Raw genomic sequence first — 16,838 nt, 5'->3', positions numbered from 1 at the left:
ACTGTGATTCTGGTTGATAAGCAGGACTTAGTATGGGCTTCCTGTAGCGGTTGGATACAAATATTGATTTCCTAAAACTGTATTTTTATAGAGATGAAAAGGGTCAGAAATCTTCCAGAAGATTGGATCAAAGCATTATGTATGAAGCTGAACACAATTACCTCCTGAAGAGTCTGGAGAAGAATCTAGAGATTCCCAAGGACTGCACATATGCTGATCAGAAGGCAATAGACGAAGAGGTCAGTACCTAGGAGGGACCACTGCTCCTGGAGAGTGTGTTGATCATCAGAAAAGCCTCTCCTAGGCAGGCAGTGTTGGCTACATTGCATGCAATCTTGACAGGAAGTCCTTGTGACCTGGAGATGTATCAGGAAGTACACTGTGCTTCATACTGCTCTCAAAGACCTTATAATCTACACTCAGAAAGGATAGGCATAGAACTTGTTGGTTGATTTGTGTCTTGGGTTCTAAACCATGTCTGTTTTTGCATTATGTCATGTATAAAAGTCTGTATATTGTAGTCAGAATTCTATACTTTAGTGTCTTATACCCCATTGAAAACTTAGATCCCTGTAAAACAATATATTTAGATCCTCACAGCATTTCTTAAAACTAGAGTCTTTCTATATTTCAGCTAAAAATTTTCAAAGTATTGCTAAAATATCTAAAATTGGTTTGCCCCGTTATCTTTAAACTTTTTGCCCTTTGAGCTATTGTTTATAAATGACATACTTGACAGTACAACCACTTTCAATAAAAGCAATGGCACACGCGTGCACACGCGTACAAACATACACACACACACACACATTTACATGTGTTCATTGTATCATGAATTTGTTAGCTTCATAATTTATTTTCACGACCAAGTGTATACACCATTGTTTCAATCGATCCTTGATATTCTGTCTTATAGAAACTATATAATCAAAATAACTAGGTATAGCTTTTTACTTTTAGAGACTTAAGCTTCTCCCTTCTCTCTGGGTATTGATCTTTATATATATTATAACACTGGACACAACTGGGTTTCCTCCTTAGGATATGGGTATTTTTTTAAAAAAATTATTCACTTTACATCCTGCTTATTACCTCCTCCCCATTAACTCTTCCCAAAATCCTTTCCCCCTCCCCTCTCCTCTGAGCAGATGGGGGTCCCATGGGTATTCCCCCATCCTGGCACATTAAATATCTGGGAGCTTAGACTCATCCTCTTCCACTGAGGCCAAGCAAGGCAGCCTGGCTAGAAAAACATATCTTCTATACAGGCAACAGCTTTTGGGATTACCCCCCAACCCATGTGTGCAGGACACACATGAAGACTAACCTGCATATCTGCTACATACATGCATGGAGGCCTAGGTCTAGCCCGTATATATTCTTTGGTTGGTGGTTCAGACTCTGAGAGCCCCAAGAGTCCTGTCTAGTTGACTCTGTTGGTCTTTCTGTGGAGTTCCTATCCCCTCTGAGGTTTGCCATCCTTCATCCCATTCTTCCATAAGTCCCCAAGCTCCAACCACTGTTAGGCTGTGGGTGTCTGCATCTGTCTGAGTCAGCTGCTGGGTGGAGCCTCTCAGAAGTCTGCCATGCAAGCTGTTGCCTGCAAGCAGAACAGAGTATCATTAATAGTGTCAGGGATTGGTGCTTGAGACATGGTTATTTAAAAAGTCATCAGTGGAAGGAAGGCATTCTGTGACCTTATTCTATAAAGGTTTTGCTTTACCTTTTGGGGGAACCTTTAGAAAAATTCCATAGTCACTTGATCTTATTCAGGTGGGAGTGGACCCGTCTTATACTTCCCTTGGAGTTTTGGTCTATTACTTTGGCAAATTTTCAGTCCCAGAACCAAGGTGAGACTGGGTTGGTCCATGCCAAGACCTGGAAGATTTTTCTTATGGTGACTGTTGTTACTGCAAAGTGTTGTTGTATAGAAGAAAGGCCCAATGGTTACATTGTTTGGGCAAGTTATTATATAATATGTCTACTGTTTTCATTAAATGTTGGGTTGTTTTAGAATCCGAGAAGCAATACTGTAAATCTTTGATTTCTTTTAGACATTGCAGATTGTGTTTGGGCGGGTGAAATGTGGAAAAAAAGGTGACACGCTGAAGAAGTTGGCAAGAAGGGGCATTGGCTATCATCACAGATCCATGACTGCCAAAGAAAAACAGTTGGTCGAAATTCTCTTTAGGAAAGGATTCATCAGGGTGGGTCGATTTTTCATTGTAAAAGTTGAGAATGTGATTATACAAAGCAGAATATTAATGAAACAAGGAAATACAGTTACCCCTTTATATTTTTCTCATGTAGCTATGTCTCTTGGACTGTTGATTTGGTTTCCTGACTGTGATGTTTTTGCATATGCCCTGTATCACTTAATTGGGAAAGTATCTCCATGCTGGTCTCAGCGCTGTGTCTTACTTTTTAGTTATCGTGTGGAAGGTTGGTTGATGGAGTCTTGCTGTAATTGGGGGAGATTTATATACAGGTTTGGGGCAGATCCTTTTCTAACCTGGTAGCCAAAATAAGAGCACAAATATCTGCCTCCTTGGGGCTTCAGCTTATCCCAGCAGGGCTTGTAGGTATGGCAATAGCTACTGATGTTTCTCCTGTTACTGATAAGGGACAAGAGGAAGGTGGACATAAATAAGTTTCAATCCACATCCTTTCAATACATCCTAGGGAGGCTCATAACAATGATCCAGACAAGTATACAGAAAGCATTTAGATCATTATTAACATAATCTGAATCTTGACTAAACATACTTAAACATTGATCCTGACTTCTACAAATTATCCATTTTAAGTTTTGTGTGGCATAGAGTAAATGAAGGGGAGAATGGAAGGGAGAGAAAGAGAGAAAGAGGCCTGCCTAAAATAATATTGATCAGTAACTTCTTAGTCACTAATAAAGAGATGAATAACTAAACAGATTTAGGAAAGATACTAGGGAAATGTAGCTTCATCAGCGAGCACAGTTTAGGAAGGTACCTAAGGCTGTTCCTTTTCTACATACTAAGCTTCTACTCTTTCAATGTGTGTGCTTGGTAAAGGGATTTGAAAAAATACATTTAATAAGTAGCGTGTTTTGTTTTGACACGTGTAAGCCTCTGTTACAAAACAATTAGAAAACATTACTTTATACCTTTGAGTATCATAAGAAACCATAGCACAAACAGTGTTCAGCATAAAGAGACATCACAAGTCAGCAAATGTTAACTACATCAGGAAGACACGAACAAGACGTTGCATGGTATGAATGAACTTCACATTCTCATCTGTTTCTTATTACACAGCAGGAAAAGAGAACGGACTTTATTTATATAATTTCTCAATGAACTTTGGTAGATCAAATACTTGCCAGGAAGTAGACTTATAAAAGATTTATTGCCCTCTCACAGAGAAATCTCTCTTCTCATATTCTACTTACAATCTTTACTGTGATACTTATCCTGTGCTGGATGTTCTATGTGACCCTGGAGATAACTGTAAATGATGCTTGCCCTTCTATATTGGAAAGGTTAAAAAAACACAATATTGAGGGACACTGAGGTACAAATGCAGAGAGATAGTTGGGGATGGGAGAAGATAATTATTTTAGATGTGACAATATATATTAAATATATTTCTTGCAAAGCAACTAGTATTATAATGGACTCCATTAGAGAATGTGCTGTTTGTGTTTACAGAATAGGAAGAAACACTGTGTGTCTTGTTCCCTAGTTTGCCCATTGTAATTTAATTGGTATCTCAATGCAGTTTTTAGCAATCACATGGAAATACCTGCATTCTACCAAAATGCTAGCATGAGGAACCACTGTTTTGTTCCTTTTTAGGTGGTGACAGCTACTGGAACACTCGCTTTGGGAATCAACATGCCCTGTAAATCTGTGGTTTTTGCTCAAAACTCGGTCTATTTGGATGCTTTAAATTATAGACAGGTATTATAATATATTAACTTACTCAATATATTAATACTATATAGCCATGAAATAGTAAAAAAGTTACTTTGTCACTAGTTTCCTAACATGCTCCAGTTTCTGGAGAGCACTGTAGGCTACTTGTCTGGTATTGAGGAATCTCAGGGCTGTGAGATTATGTGAGTGTTGCAAGTATGTGTGTGATCTTGGCTATGATATCCAATCTCCTCTCCTATCCGCAGAATGAGGGTGACCATCTCTACCACATAACAACATCCCAAACTAAATAAAGTGATTTTTATATGAGGTTCCATGTTGAAGATGATTGGGAAACATTTACTTTCAGGACAACTGAGCATGGGTTTTCTAGTCTAGATCTCTCTTTAATACTTTTCTTGACTTTTGATACACACACTGTTTCCAAACCATCTTCCACACTCCCTGGTTGCTCTACAATTTGCACACAACCCATTATTGCCACACTTTGACTAGCTCCAGGGACTGACCTAACTAGGGCAGCAAGGTAGTAAGAAAGGACAGATACACAGACACACAGAAGAGCTGGGGTCAGGTAGACTTGCCTTTTTTGATGGCGAAGCTGTATGACTTGGAAGCACAATGTATTTATTATATATAGTTGAACAGGGAAATATGGTTATTGCATATAGCTGAATGAGCAGGCAGCTTTAACTGATCTCCTTAGGAACAGTCTCTTTAGGAAAGCAGTCTACAGGCATAACTGTCTGGAAGGAGAAAGCTAGAGTAGACCATTTCTGACACACTATCAACATCCAAACAGAAACCCAAAGAAGGATTTTCAATCCCTCTTATGGAATAAAGGGAGCTTTGCCATTCCCACGGGGCTGAGGCATTGAGTATCTTTGACATATCTGTTCCTACATCAATGGTATATATTCACATAGGACTTTGTTTATTTCCCCCAGGGCTTCCTCAGCTCCCCATGCATTTTCTTTCACTACAAAGTCTTGTTCTTCAATAGTAAAGCATTTTGCTTGCTTTGGCTTCTCCTGTTCTCTTCTGTTCTGCAGACAGCAAAGTTTGTCTGCATACAGTTACCTTCTCAGAAATGTTCTGTCAATATTTCTATTGGAAGCCTGAAATTTAGAGATATCCCCTAGCATTCAAATTATATATAACATAATATATATATATATGTGTGTGTGTGTGTGTGTGTGTGTGTAATATTATTGTTAACAATACATTATCATATACTGTTATATAATGTTAGAGCACATATTATATATCATAGAATATCGTATCAAGTTATTGCCAGGAAGTAGCAGTTATATCTATTATACAGTGTATGATATATCCATTGTATTAGATATATAATCTTGTAAATAGGTATAGTTCTGTACAGCATTATACAAATATATGGTATGATTCATGATGCACGGGATGACAGATATAGTATGTAAAATAGCTCTGCTTTAGATCTGATGAGTTTCTCAGGTTTAAAATGGGTTATTCATAGTTCACCTCCATAAGCAGCATACTTGGTGCAAAGGAATGTAAAAGGCTTAATCTCTTTACACGCTCGTAGGAAAAATACTCAGGTGATTCTCACAACGTGATTCTGCTATATTTCCAGATGTCTGGCCGGGCCGGAAGACGAGGGCAAGACCTGCTGGGTGACGTCTACTTCTTTGATATTCCACTGCCCAAAATAGGAAAACTCATAAAATCCAAAGTTCCTGAGCTGAGGGGACAGTTTCCTCTCAGTATCACACTCATCCTAAGACTCATGCTGCTGGCTACCAAGGCAGATGACCTAGAGGATGGCAAGGCAAAGGTTCTGTGTCCCCTGCTTAGGCCTCTGTCTTCACTGCTGGCCTGGCTGAAATCAGCTCGACTGTGCTTTTATTTGGCTTTCCATGCCTTCAGCGTTCTCTAGAGGGGAGTGGGGGAAACTGGGGAGCAGAGTGACAAATTCTGTGTGTTTCCATGATCAGACAAAGTTTATGACCGGGTGGGCACAAAGGTTCGCTCACGTGGTCAGTCTCTTCATGTATGATAGACACCATTACGTTGTACCGAAGGACTCCAGCTATGATCTGTTTCTGCTGTTCAGAAGCAAGAAAGATTCTTTTTTTGATAAGTGTAAAGTAACAGATTTTTTTATAAGACAAAATTCCAATTCATTTGGAATGTTTAGGAAATATAGAAAACTGAAAAAGAAAAGAAAAGAAAACAAAAGGTCCCATGCCTGGTTCTACCAAATGGTTCCCTGATTATTATTTTGTTGTTCTTGATTTACAGACATTTTTCAAAGTCATGATCGCACATTTTATAAGGCAGTGGACATCAAAATATAATCACAACATTGTCTTGATGCTTTAGGGTCAGGTAGCAGAGAGTCTGAGACTGTGAATTGGAAACTCACAATTAGATGATTTGATTTCCACTTTAGTAACAAGGCACTGCTAAAGGACGTGTGCTCATTTTCTGTTGGCTGAAACAATACCACAGGTGGAGTGAATTATGAAGAGAGGTCTGTTTTAGTTCGTGATTCTGGGGGTTTGATGCTGAAGGGTGGCATCTACTGAAATTCATTTTGTTTGAAGTGTCCCAAGTCACAACATATTACATACTAAACAGGAAGCATGCAGGCCTGTTTGCTCCCCTCTCCCCAGCCCCTGTTCTGTTACTCTAGAAAAATCACGAGGATTTCAACATGGGAGCCCTCTAATCTTAAGACTTCCTCTGATTTTCATTTACTTCCTAAGTCCCAGCCCTCAATATGTAGCCAGCACAGAGAGTAGATTTCATCATGATCTAGGGACCACATTCAGGCCACAGCAGGACCTGTACTTCCTAATTCTGTGTATTAATTATTATAACCAGTTTAATCAGAGACTGCTTATGGGACTAAGAATTCCTGGATATTCCCAATGGGTCTGCTGGTTTTGCAAAGCGTTGTTTTGGAAAGTTTCTTCATTTTTGTGTTTTTTAAAATGTCTTCTTTCCCTCCCTCCCTCCCTCCTTCCCTCCTTCCCCTTCTCCCTCCCCCCTCGTGTGTGTGTGTGTGTGTGTGTGTGTGTGTGTGTGTGTGTGTGTGCATGTCAAGGCACAGACATGGCAGGCCAGAGAACAAGCAGAGGACAATTTGCAGGAAGGAACCTGTTTTCCTCTTTCCTTCTGGGACCCCCAGTCCTGGATATGTAACTGGTTGTACATCTTGGACACAAGTGCCTTTACCCACTGAGCCACCATATTGGCCTGTTTTTCAGTTCTTAAGAACATCTTCTAATAAGACATATTGTTAATTTAATAATAGTTTAATATTACAGAATATTTTCTTTCATTCATTTACTTATTATAAAATATTTTATTTTACTTATTTTTATAGTATATGTATGATTGTGTGTATACATGTAACTGTCACACAGATGTCCGAGAGCCCTCATGGAGTTCAGAGGCTCATGGCTTTCACCTGGATTCAAGAGACTGAACGCTCATCTCTAGGCTTGTACACAAGCCCTTTACCCACTGAGCAATCTCTCTGACCCCTTATTATTTTTCAGACAATTATTGGGGAGGGTTCATTTTCTGTGCCTTGGCAATTTTGAAAAGTCTGACATGAAGTCTGTGCTTGCTTGCGCCCACTTTTAAGCATGGACATAATCTCTTCAGACTGTGCTTTCTAAACTATGTATTCTTTTTATCATGGTATTTCATGACTGTGTGTGTCATGTGCTTTGACTACATACTCTCTCCATTTGTCTGTTGTATATCTCAATTTCCTACCACTGCTTGGTCTCCTTCCCATCGCAAACACTCTCTTTGACTGCCACACACATACGTGTTTAAATCTAGAGACTCACTAAGAGAAAGCATCTCTTGTGCTGCTTTGGCTACGTCTTAGCCCTTAGGGTTGGGTGTGTCCTAGAGGACATGTGGTCCATCTCCTAGCTGTGGCCATCAGACTAGTCTCCTTCCTCACACGGCTAATTTGTCTGTTTTCTTCCTGCCTACATAGTAATGCAAGTCTTCTGTTTTGGCTTATTTCTTTCCCCAAGCTCTACTTCCTGAAAAGTAATTTATACATGACTACTTAGCTGCTTTGGATGATACGGTTCTGTCTGGCTCTGCAGTTGGTTTTTTTTTTTTTTTTCTTTTTTTTTTCGGAGCTGGGGACCGAACCCAGGGCCTTGCGCTTGCTAGGCAAGTGCTCTACCACTGAGCTAAATCCCCAACCCCTCTGCAGTTGTTTTTACAGTGAGTCGGTTACATATGTTCTTCACTACTGAATTGTACGTACAATGGGGCCAATGTGGAGAATATATGTAACCTTTTCCTAACTATGTTCAAGTAGTTTTTGGACTACAAAGCACTTAGATTATATGTTTGTCAATGGCCTCATTTTATTCAGGTTCTTTTTCAGTAAGTCATTATATATTATATATATACATATGTATATATATACATAGATATGAAGTCCTATTTCCCTTTTTCCTCAATTACTTTTTTATTATGAGAGAACATAACATTTGACTTTTGGATTACTAATTTAGATCTTTATATTGTCAATTCTATTTATTTTATTGTCATTGTTTGTGGAAGGGTCTCATGTAGTCTAAGCTGGCTTTGAACTCACTTCAGATTTGAACTCCTGATTCTCTTGCTTCCGCCTCCTGAGTATGCTTCGATTATAAGCATGTGCCACCATGTCTGGATCGACTCTGTTCTTTAGGAGCACTCTCATAGATTCCGATTATATTTTACTTCTGAGAGCATCCAAGGAGCCCTCCCCAGAGAAAATTAGCATGCAGAACAGTAATGTTCTGAAATTCAGGTGGCATCATCCAGTATGCGGAGGTTCTTGATAGAATAAGAGGAAACTTTTAATGCAGTCTTGCTGTGAGGGGAGCAGCCTCATCACTGCAGACCCAGCGTAATGGAGTGAAGCAAGCTATGCATTGAAACTACTTTTTTTCTTCATTAGTTTATTTTTTCACTTTACATCCCAATCACAGCCTCCAATCTCTCCTCCCATTACCCGCTCCCTCCTTCTCAGAGAAGGGTAAGCCCCCTTTGGGTACCACCCTACCCTGGAACATCCAGCCAGAACAGGATTAAGCGTATCCTCTCCCACTGAGACCAAACCAGGCATCTACTTTTAAAACCATGTGCCAAAAATAAATTACTCCTCACTTAAGTTGCTCTGCTCAGGTATTTTGTCGTAGCAGTGAAAATATGTATGCCTCATGCTAGTAAGACGTTAATGATAAGGCCCATGGACACAGTGAACACAGTTCCTCTCCCCAGCACTCCCTTGGTTCTTTGTTGCTCCTCTGATTCCAGCACACATGGAGAAGGGTGCGGTAATAGAGGTAACTTTGGTTTCCTCCATAACACATTGTCAAGCAGGTGGTGAGCTCACACCTTTCTTTTGCCTCCAGTACTCCCTCCGTCCCACACACATGTATGTACAAAATGTCCAATAAAATAGTTCTTTCTTGTTCTGTGTGTGTGTGTGTGTGGTTGTGTGTGTGTGTGTGTGTGGTTGTGTGTGTGTGTGTGGTTGTGTGTGTGTGTGTAGTTGTGTGTGTGTGTGTAGTTGTGTGTGTGTGTGGTTGTGTGTGTGTGTGTGTGTGGTTGTGTGTGTGTGGTTGTGTGTGTGTGTGTGTGGGGTTGTGTGGTTGTGTGTGTGTGTGTGTGTGGTTGTGTGTGTGTGTGTGTGTGTGTGTGTGTGGTTGTGTGCGGGTGTTTTACCAAAGGACAGCTGAGCTTCTTCCCGTATTCTAGAAACTCCAATCTAGGGCAGACAGGTTTGCATTTGAGTGAGGCTAAGAACCTTGGCCTTTATTCTGACTTCACAGGTAGTTAAGAGAGAAGTTGAATACCACACACACGCACACACACACACACACACACACACACACACACACACACACACACTGTGCTGCTTGACACTTGAAACGAAGCACTTGAATATTACTGATACAAAATATTATATCTAGCTTCCTCCCACCACTCACCCCTCGTAACTTGCTCACTGCAAGCTCTGAAATGGGAGTGTCTTTTCTGCTCATACTGTTTGGAGACAGTTTTGTCTTAGTCACTTTTCTGTCAACGTGATAGGACCATGATGAAGGCAACTCATAGAAGGAACAGTAGTTTACTGGGGACTTCAGAGTCTATGACCATCATGGCAGGGGCAGGGCAGCAGGAAGGCAGGCATGGCACCAGAGAATGGCGGAGAACTCACATCTTGAGACAGTATCACAGGGTAGAGACAGAGAGCTAACTGTGATCGTCCTGGGCTTTTACAAACTCAAAGCTTCCTTCCAAAGCAGTTCCATGCCCTGGGGAGTGAGCATCCAAGTACATGAGCCTATTCTCATTCAAACCGCCACAGTGGTCCTTTGTGTGTTCAAGGAAATAGATGCCGGGTTTGAGAATGTGCTGTAGAATGAAGGAAATTGTACTAAATCTGGTTGGATTTTGTGTACTGCTGCTGTGCTTCATGGTATTATTCATATCCTATACAGTTGGGGACAGGGGGACAAAAAGGAGCCTTTAAGGACATCCTTTTTTTCTTGTGTATTGTAGTCGGGGAAGACAACATTTGAAGGAGTACAGTAGTAAAAAGGAGATCTCACAATGTTTCTCTGTTCTCTAGAGGTATAGATCTTATTATTCAAATATATACACAGATACACACACATATTTATAGATATATACACATATATAGATATATAATGTTTGTGTGTTTGAACATGTGATATGTAACTTAGCCTATGTTATTTTTTAAAGACATTTCATTCACTTAATGTTGCTAAATTAAATTGCTTTTTTTTGTAGGCACTGTCAGTGCTGAAACACTCGTTGTTATCCTTCAAACAACCCCGAGCCACAGACATGTTAAAGCTTTACTTTTTATATTCTTTGCAGTTCCTGGTGAAAGAGGTATGGACCGACCCTGCCTTTCTCCCTCCCCATCATCTGTGTGTAATAGATTTGCTATTATCTAGATTTTTTTTAAGCCGCAGACCTTCGATTTTTACATCTATTTTTTAAAAATGTGTGTGTGTGTGGGTGTGTGTGTGTGTGTGTGTGTGCGTGCGCGCGCGTGCACCTGTAGACACAAGAAGAGGGATATGAGAAGCCTCAAACTGGACTTACAACTAACTCTGAAGCTTGATGTGGAAAACTGAGTCAGGTCCTCTGGAAGAGCAGAATGTGCTCCTCACTGCTGAGCCATCTCTCCAGCTCTACATTTTGGGGTTTTAACCCCATTGAATTGTTGTTACTTGTAATGCATATAACTATTATTATGAACTATTTTAAGCTGAAAATGAGTAATTGACTTGTTATTAGTTCTGTGAGTTGAGCCAAGCTAACAAATTATCTTTGTTCTTTAGGGACATATAGATCAAGAAGGTAATCCTACAGGGTTTGCTGGCCTTGTCACACATCTAAATTACCATGAACCTTCTAATCTTGTGTTCGTCAGTTTTCTTGTAAAAGGCCTTTTCCATAAACTTTGTCAGCCAACAAGTAAAGGTAAGTTTGAGGACTGTGTCCTCTGTGTGTCAGTGTAGAATCAAAGTAATGTTGTCATATCATTAGCATATAAATAATATATCTTATTAGTATATGGGCATATATCAAATAGTATATAATATGGTACATATAGGTACAACACACACACACACACACACACACACACACAGACACACACACGCACACACACACACAATCTTCCCTGATTTGTAGAAAATAAAAATTTCAGGAAAATGTTTATTCAACTGTTACTTAAGGGTTCACCAGTTTAAAATAATGATGTATGTGTGAAAGTTTTATTATTGTGTACTTAAAGTAAAAGTTTAATGATATAAAAGAGAATGATAATTTTTTTATTTCTTCAGTGAATATTTATTGAGCTCCTATACTTGTAGTTGTGAGTTTTAAAATACATTATTTAAGTATTTTCTTGTTTTCCATCTTTATTAACTTGGGTATTTCTTATTTACATTTCAATTGTTATTCCCTTTCCCAGTTGTTTCCAGGCCAACATCCCCCTAATCCCTCCCCCTCCCCTTTTCTATGGGTATTCCCCTCCCAACCCTCCCCCAATTGCCGCCCTCCCCGCAACAGTCTAGTTCACTGGGGGTTCAGTCTTAGCAGGACCCAGGGCTTCCCCTTCCACTGGTGCTCTTACTAGAATATTCATTGCTACCTATGAGGTCAGAGTCCAGGGTCAGTCCATTTATAGTCTTTGGGTAGTGGCTTAGTCCCTGGAAGCTCTGGTTGCTTGGCATTGTGGTTCATAAGGGGTCTCGAGCCCCTTCAAGCTCTTTCAGTCCTTTCTCTGATTCCTTCAACTGGGGTCTCGTTCTCAGTTCAGCGGTTTGCTGCTGGCATTCGCCCATGTATTTGCCATATTCTGGCTGTGTCTCTCAGAAGAGATCTACATCCGGTTCCTGTCAACCTGCACTTCTTTGCTTCATCCATCTTATCTAGTTTGGTGGCTGTGTATGTATGGGCCACATGTGAGGCAGGCTCTGAATGGGTGTTCCTTCAGCCTCTGTTCTAAACTTTGCCTCCCTATCCCCTCCTAAGGGTATTCTTGTTCCCCTTTTAAAGAAGGAGTGAAGCATTCCCATTTTGGTCATCCTTCTTGAGTTTCATGTGTTCCGTGCATTTAGGGTAATTCGAGCATTTGACTAATATCCACTTATCAATGAGTGCATACCATGTGTGTTTTTCTGTGATTGGGTTAGCTCACTCAGGATGATATTTTCCAGTTCCCTCCATTTGCCTATGAATTTCATAAAGTCATTGTTTTTGATAGCTGAGTAGTATTCCACTGTGTAGATGTACCACATTTTCTGTATCCATTCCTCTGTTGAAGGGCATCTGGGTTCTTTCCATTTTCTGGCTATTATAAATAAGGCTGCTATGAACATAGTGGAGTACGTGTCTTTGTTATATGTTGGGGCAACTTTTGGGTACATGCCCAAGAGAGGTATAGCTGGATCCTCAGGCAGTTCAATGTCCAATTTTCTGAGGAACCTCCAGACTGATTTCCAGAATGGTTGTACCAGTCTTCAATCCCACCAACAATGGAGGAGTGTTCCTCTTTCTCCACATCCTCGCCAGCATCTGCTGTCACCTGAGTTTTTGATCTTAGCCATTCTCACTGGTGTGAGGCGGAATCTCAGGGTTGTTTTGATTTGCATTTCCCTTATTACTAAAGATGTCGAACATGAGAATGATAATTTTATAGACAAATTATAGACTTACAAAAATAAGATAAGTGAAGTTAACTAAGTATTAGTAGCATTCATTTTGTGCCAATAATTTTAATGTACTCAGTACTACAAATGTAACTTGAAAAGTGCATTGCCACTAGGATTCAGAATATATTGAATGATATATAATAATTATAAAGCATTTCCTCGTAATTAAATATAATATATGATCAGTTTTGAGTAACAATATAAGAAAGCATTGTTAAAAATAGAAAACGCAAATGTCCACCCACAAATAATCACAATTAATATCGGTGAACATTATTTGGGACACAATTTTCTTTGAATATAGTTGTATAGTAGGTCAATAGCTAATATTGAATTCATTATGTGATCAGGTCAACTTAGACTATATTAAATTTTTTCTCATATTGGACAAAATTTTAAAATGAATTCCATAAAGTTTTTATGAAAAAAACTTTGAATTTCAAAATAAAATTTTTACACAACATCTTGGAAGTAAATGTTGCCCTTTCATAATATGTGTGCTTGTTGATGTGTGTAATGGTCCCTTCAACGTCTCTTACTTTGGCTTCTGTCACTAGGTAATGGAAATACTTTGAATGACACCTGTAGTCTTTATGCTTTAAAAAATGTATCATGTTGTGACCACTCAGAAAGTTCTATTCCCCAAAAATTTGTTAAAGAAGTCATTTCAGGCAACAGGAAATGTGATTGTGTTTATTGTTGTTGATGGGGGGGTCTAAAATAGATAACTTTATAAAGGATGCATAGAGGTATTAGACAGACTGGTTCTTACCCTTTAAGAATTCAGAGCTAAAACTCAAACATAACTAACCTGATGCTAGTCCCCAAGTTTTTGGGACCATCACAACTTTTTAAGCACTCATACTGTTCATGTGCAGTTGGAGTGCAGGGCCTCATGTGAGCTGTGGCTCCATTTGAGTGGAGGAAGGTTATCTGTGGGTTTAGTTTTGGATATTTTGTTGGTAGGCACTGCGATCTCATAGGAGTTTGTTGAAGAGGAGAGAGGCTGAGAAGGTTTGAATGAGAATGGCCCCCATATGCTGAATACTGGCTCACAGGGAGTGGCAGTATTTGAAAGAATTGGGAAGTATAGCCTTGTTATATGAAGTATGTCAGTGGGGAATGGGTTTGGAGGTTTCAAAAGCCCATGGCAAGTGCAGAGTCTCTCTCCTTTCCGCTGCCTGTGAATCTGATGTAGGACCCTCAGCTACATCTCCAATGCCATGTGTGCCTGAGTGCCACCATGCTCCTCAACATCATGACAGTGGCCTAAACCTCTGAAACTGCAAACACGCGCCAATTAAATGCTTCCTTTTTATAAAAGTTGCCATGGTCATGATGTCTCTTTGCAACAATCAAACAGTAGCCAAGACAGAAGTGGGAACCAGAGTGTGGTATTGCTGTGGACTTCGGATTAGGAAAGTTGTGTAACATTTTAAGTGGGCCTTAATAGGCCATAGTAGTAGGACCAGGAGAGACAGGGTTGCTGAGAATAATGTAGATTATAATAGCTCAGCTCAAGAGGTTTCAGGGGAGACAAATATTAGTGGCCTGGAGACCATTTTTGTGATATGTTGGCGAAGAATTTTCTGCTCTTATTCAAAAAATAATGCCAGAGACTAAATTGAAGAATTCTGGATTACTGACATTAGCAGAGATGTCAGTGCAACCTAGCATTGACTGTATTTTGCGGTTATTTTTTTCATTTTTTCTGCAAATCTATACAGAAAAGGAACAAGCTTCACAAAGAGAAAGACAAAATAAACAGTTTGAGGAGAAAAGGAGTACCAGAAAGTGTAATGGAGCTAGGTCTAGTGCTCAATGACAGAAAGACTTTAAAGAAAAGCCTGATGCTAAATGGGATAAAGGGAGCAGTGAACCCTGGGAAATATTCCACACTGCCAAGCTTTTAACTTGTGAAAAGGAATTAAAGACACACTTAAGCAGTGAAGGGAACCAACAGCAGCTGGAAGCTAACACAGACATAATTCTAGAAGAGGGCCACGTTCTAGCCCTAGCAGGTAGTAGAACTTGGCTTTAAAGTCAAGAATACAAAAAAGAGATTGTGGAACCCCTGAGACTAAGAAAAGCTCTTGAAGCCAGGCATTTGTCAGGGGTGTTACCACACAGAGGCTCATCCAGGCCTTCACATGAACCTCTGAAGGTGACGCATGGATTGTGTTGGAGACCCCAAGAATAGTGAGAAGGATTTTAAATTGTTCCTGAAGAACTTTATAGGGATTGCACTCTCTAGAATCCATAAGGGAAAGATACTACTGGCATTAGCATGTAGTAAACGTACTAATCTGATGCAGCTCCTCATTAGCTTGGCAAGTGGCAGTAGCAGGATCTGTGTGCTGACTTGAATAGGAATGACTCCCACAGGCTTGTATATTTGAATGCATGGTCATTCGGGAGTGGCACTACTTGAGAGGGATCAGGAGGTGTATCATTATTGAAGTATGTCACTGGGAGCGGGCTTTGGAGCTTTGAAGTCTCAAGCCAGGCCCGGGGGCTCCCTCTTCCTGTTGCCTGATCATTCAAATGTCCAACTCTCAACTGCTTCTTCAGCACCATGTCTGCCTGAGTGTCACCATGCTCCCTACCATGTTGGGATTGGACTAAACCTCTAAAACTGTAGACAGCTACAATTTCTTTTATGAGTTGCCGTGGTCATTGTGTCTCTTGGTCACAGCACACTGACCAACACAGAGACAGTGTTATAAATTTGGTCATTCACTGGGAGATGGGCCAAAGTGAACAAAATGTAAATCTGACCATGAAGTAATTCATAGCTGGAAAGAGAAGGATGTTAATGAAGGTAATAAGTATGGATGCAAAAGCTCAGAAGAGAGGGGGTTGGGGATTTAGCTCAGCAGTAGAGCACTTGCCTAGCAAGCGCAAGGCCCTGGGTTCGGTCCTCAGCTCTGGGGAGAAAAAAAAAGCTCAGAAGAGAAGCATCTGCAGGAAAAGTTAGTCTACAGTTGCTATGAAGTAGACATAAGAATTTAAACTTGAAAAACTTAACCTAACCCATATTCATATATATATATATATATATATATATATATATATATATATGAATGACAGGGACTTCCTTTTGTACAGATTCAAAATGCTTTTCTGAAGATGTAATGGAGAAGCTGGTTTTAGTATTAGCAAATCTTTTCGGAAGAATATATATTCCAGCCAAGTTTTACGAGGTTAACACCAAGTTTTATCAATCAAAGGTAAACATTTTCTGACTAAATTAATTAATAATCATACATAGATTCTATCAGAAATGTTTCAAAAGCCATTGGATTTTATGGACATGGGACCATGAATGTATTTTATATATTAATCTATTCTTTCCCGAAATACTATTGTATTTATCTGCAACTCCAAGCACCTCTATTCAAAGTTTACATGCCTTGCAAATAAATAGCATGAACACACATTCAGCGTTTTAGTTGATTTCATCAAAATGTAGCATTAATGAAAAGGGACTTGGTGAAGTTCTTGCCATGTAAGCATGAGGAGTTGAATTTGGATTCCTGGTACCCACATGACAAGATATGCATAGTGGCGTGCATTGCATTCCTAGAGCTAGGGAGCCAAAAATGCATGGCTCCTTGGACCTGGCTAGGGCAGCAGAGCCTACTGGGAG

The 16,838-nt window shown here is 39.9% G+C and overlaps 2 protein-coding genes across 29 annotated transcripts in view; one reads left to right on the top strand and one right to left on the bottom strand.

Annotated features, from left to right (window-relative positions):
• Erich1 (glutamate-rich 1) overlaps positions 1-16,838 on the bottom strand; it is a gene marked incomplete at its 5' end in the record, with an annotated part of 52,793,804 nt that overhangs the window by 49,246,009 nt on the left and 3,530,957 nt on the right.
• The window catches only part of Ddx60 (DEXD/H-box helicase 60), a 120,930-nt gene that overhangs the window by 93,245 nt on the left and 10,847 nt on the right, over positions 1-16,838 (top strand). For 15 of the 29 annotated variants that reach the window (XM_087587269.1, XM_087587265.1, XM_087587263.1 and 12 more), the window contains 7 exons: positions 92-239; positions 2,055-2,207; positions 3,837-3,941; positions 5,533-5,733; positions 10,749-10,853; positions 11,309-11,450; positions 16,298-16,419. In XM_087587269.1, coding sequence (XP_087443395.1) covers positions 92-239; positions 2,055-2,207; positions 3,837-3,941; positions 5,533-5,733; positions 10,749-10,853; positions 11,309-11,450; positions 16,298-16,419 — 976 coding nt within the window. The remainder of the gene's footprint in view (positions 1-91; positions 240-2,054; positions 2,208-3,836; positions 3,942-5,532; positions 5,734-10,748; positions 10,854-11,308; positions 11,451-16,297; positions 16,420-16,838) is intronic. The other 14 variants (XR_015639270.1, XR_015639265.1, XR_015639259.1 and 11 more) reach the window with 3 other exon arrangements.

Source organism: Rattus norvegicus, chromosome 16 (assembly GCF_021556685.1).
Source record: "Rattus norvegicus strain SHRSP/BbbUtx chromosome 16, alternate assembly SHRSP_T2T, whole genome shotgun sequence".
In the NCBI taxonomy this organism is placed as follows: domain Eukaryota; kingdom Metazoa; phylum Chordata; class Mammalia; order Rodentia; family Muridae; genus Rattus; species Rattus norvegicus.
The sequence above is the reverse complement of the archived record's forward strand: the minus strand, read 5'-3'. Positions and strand labels throughout refer to the sequence as shown.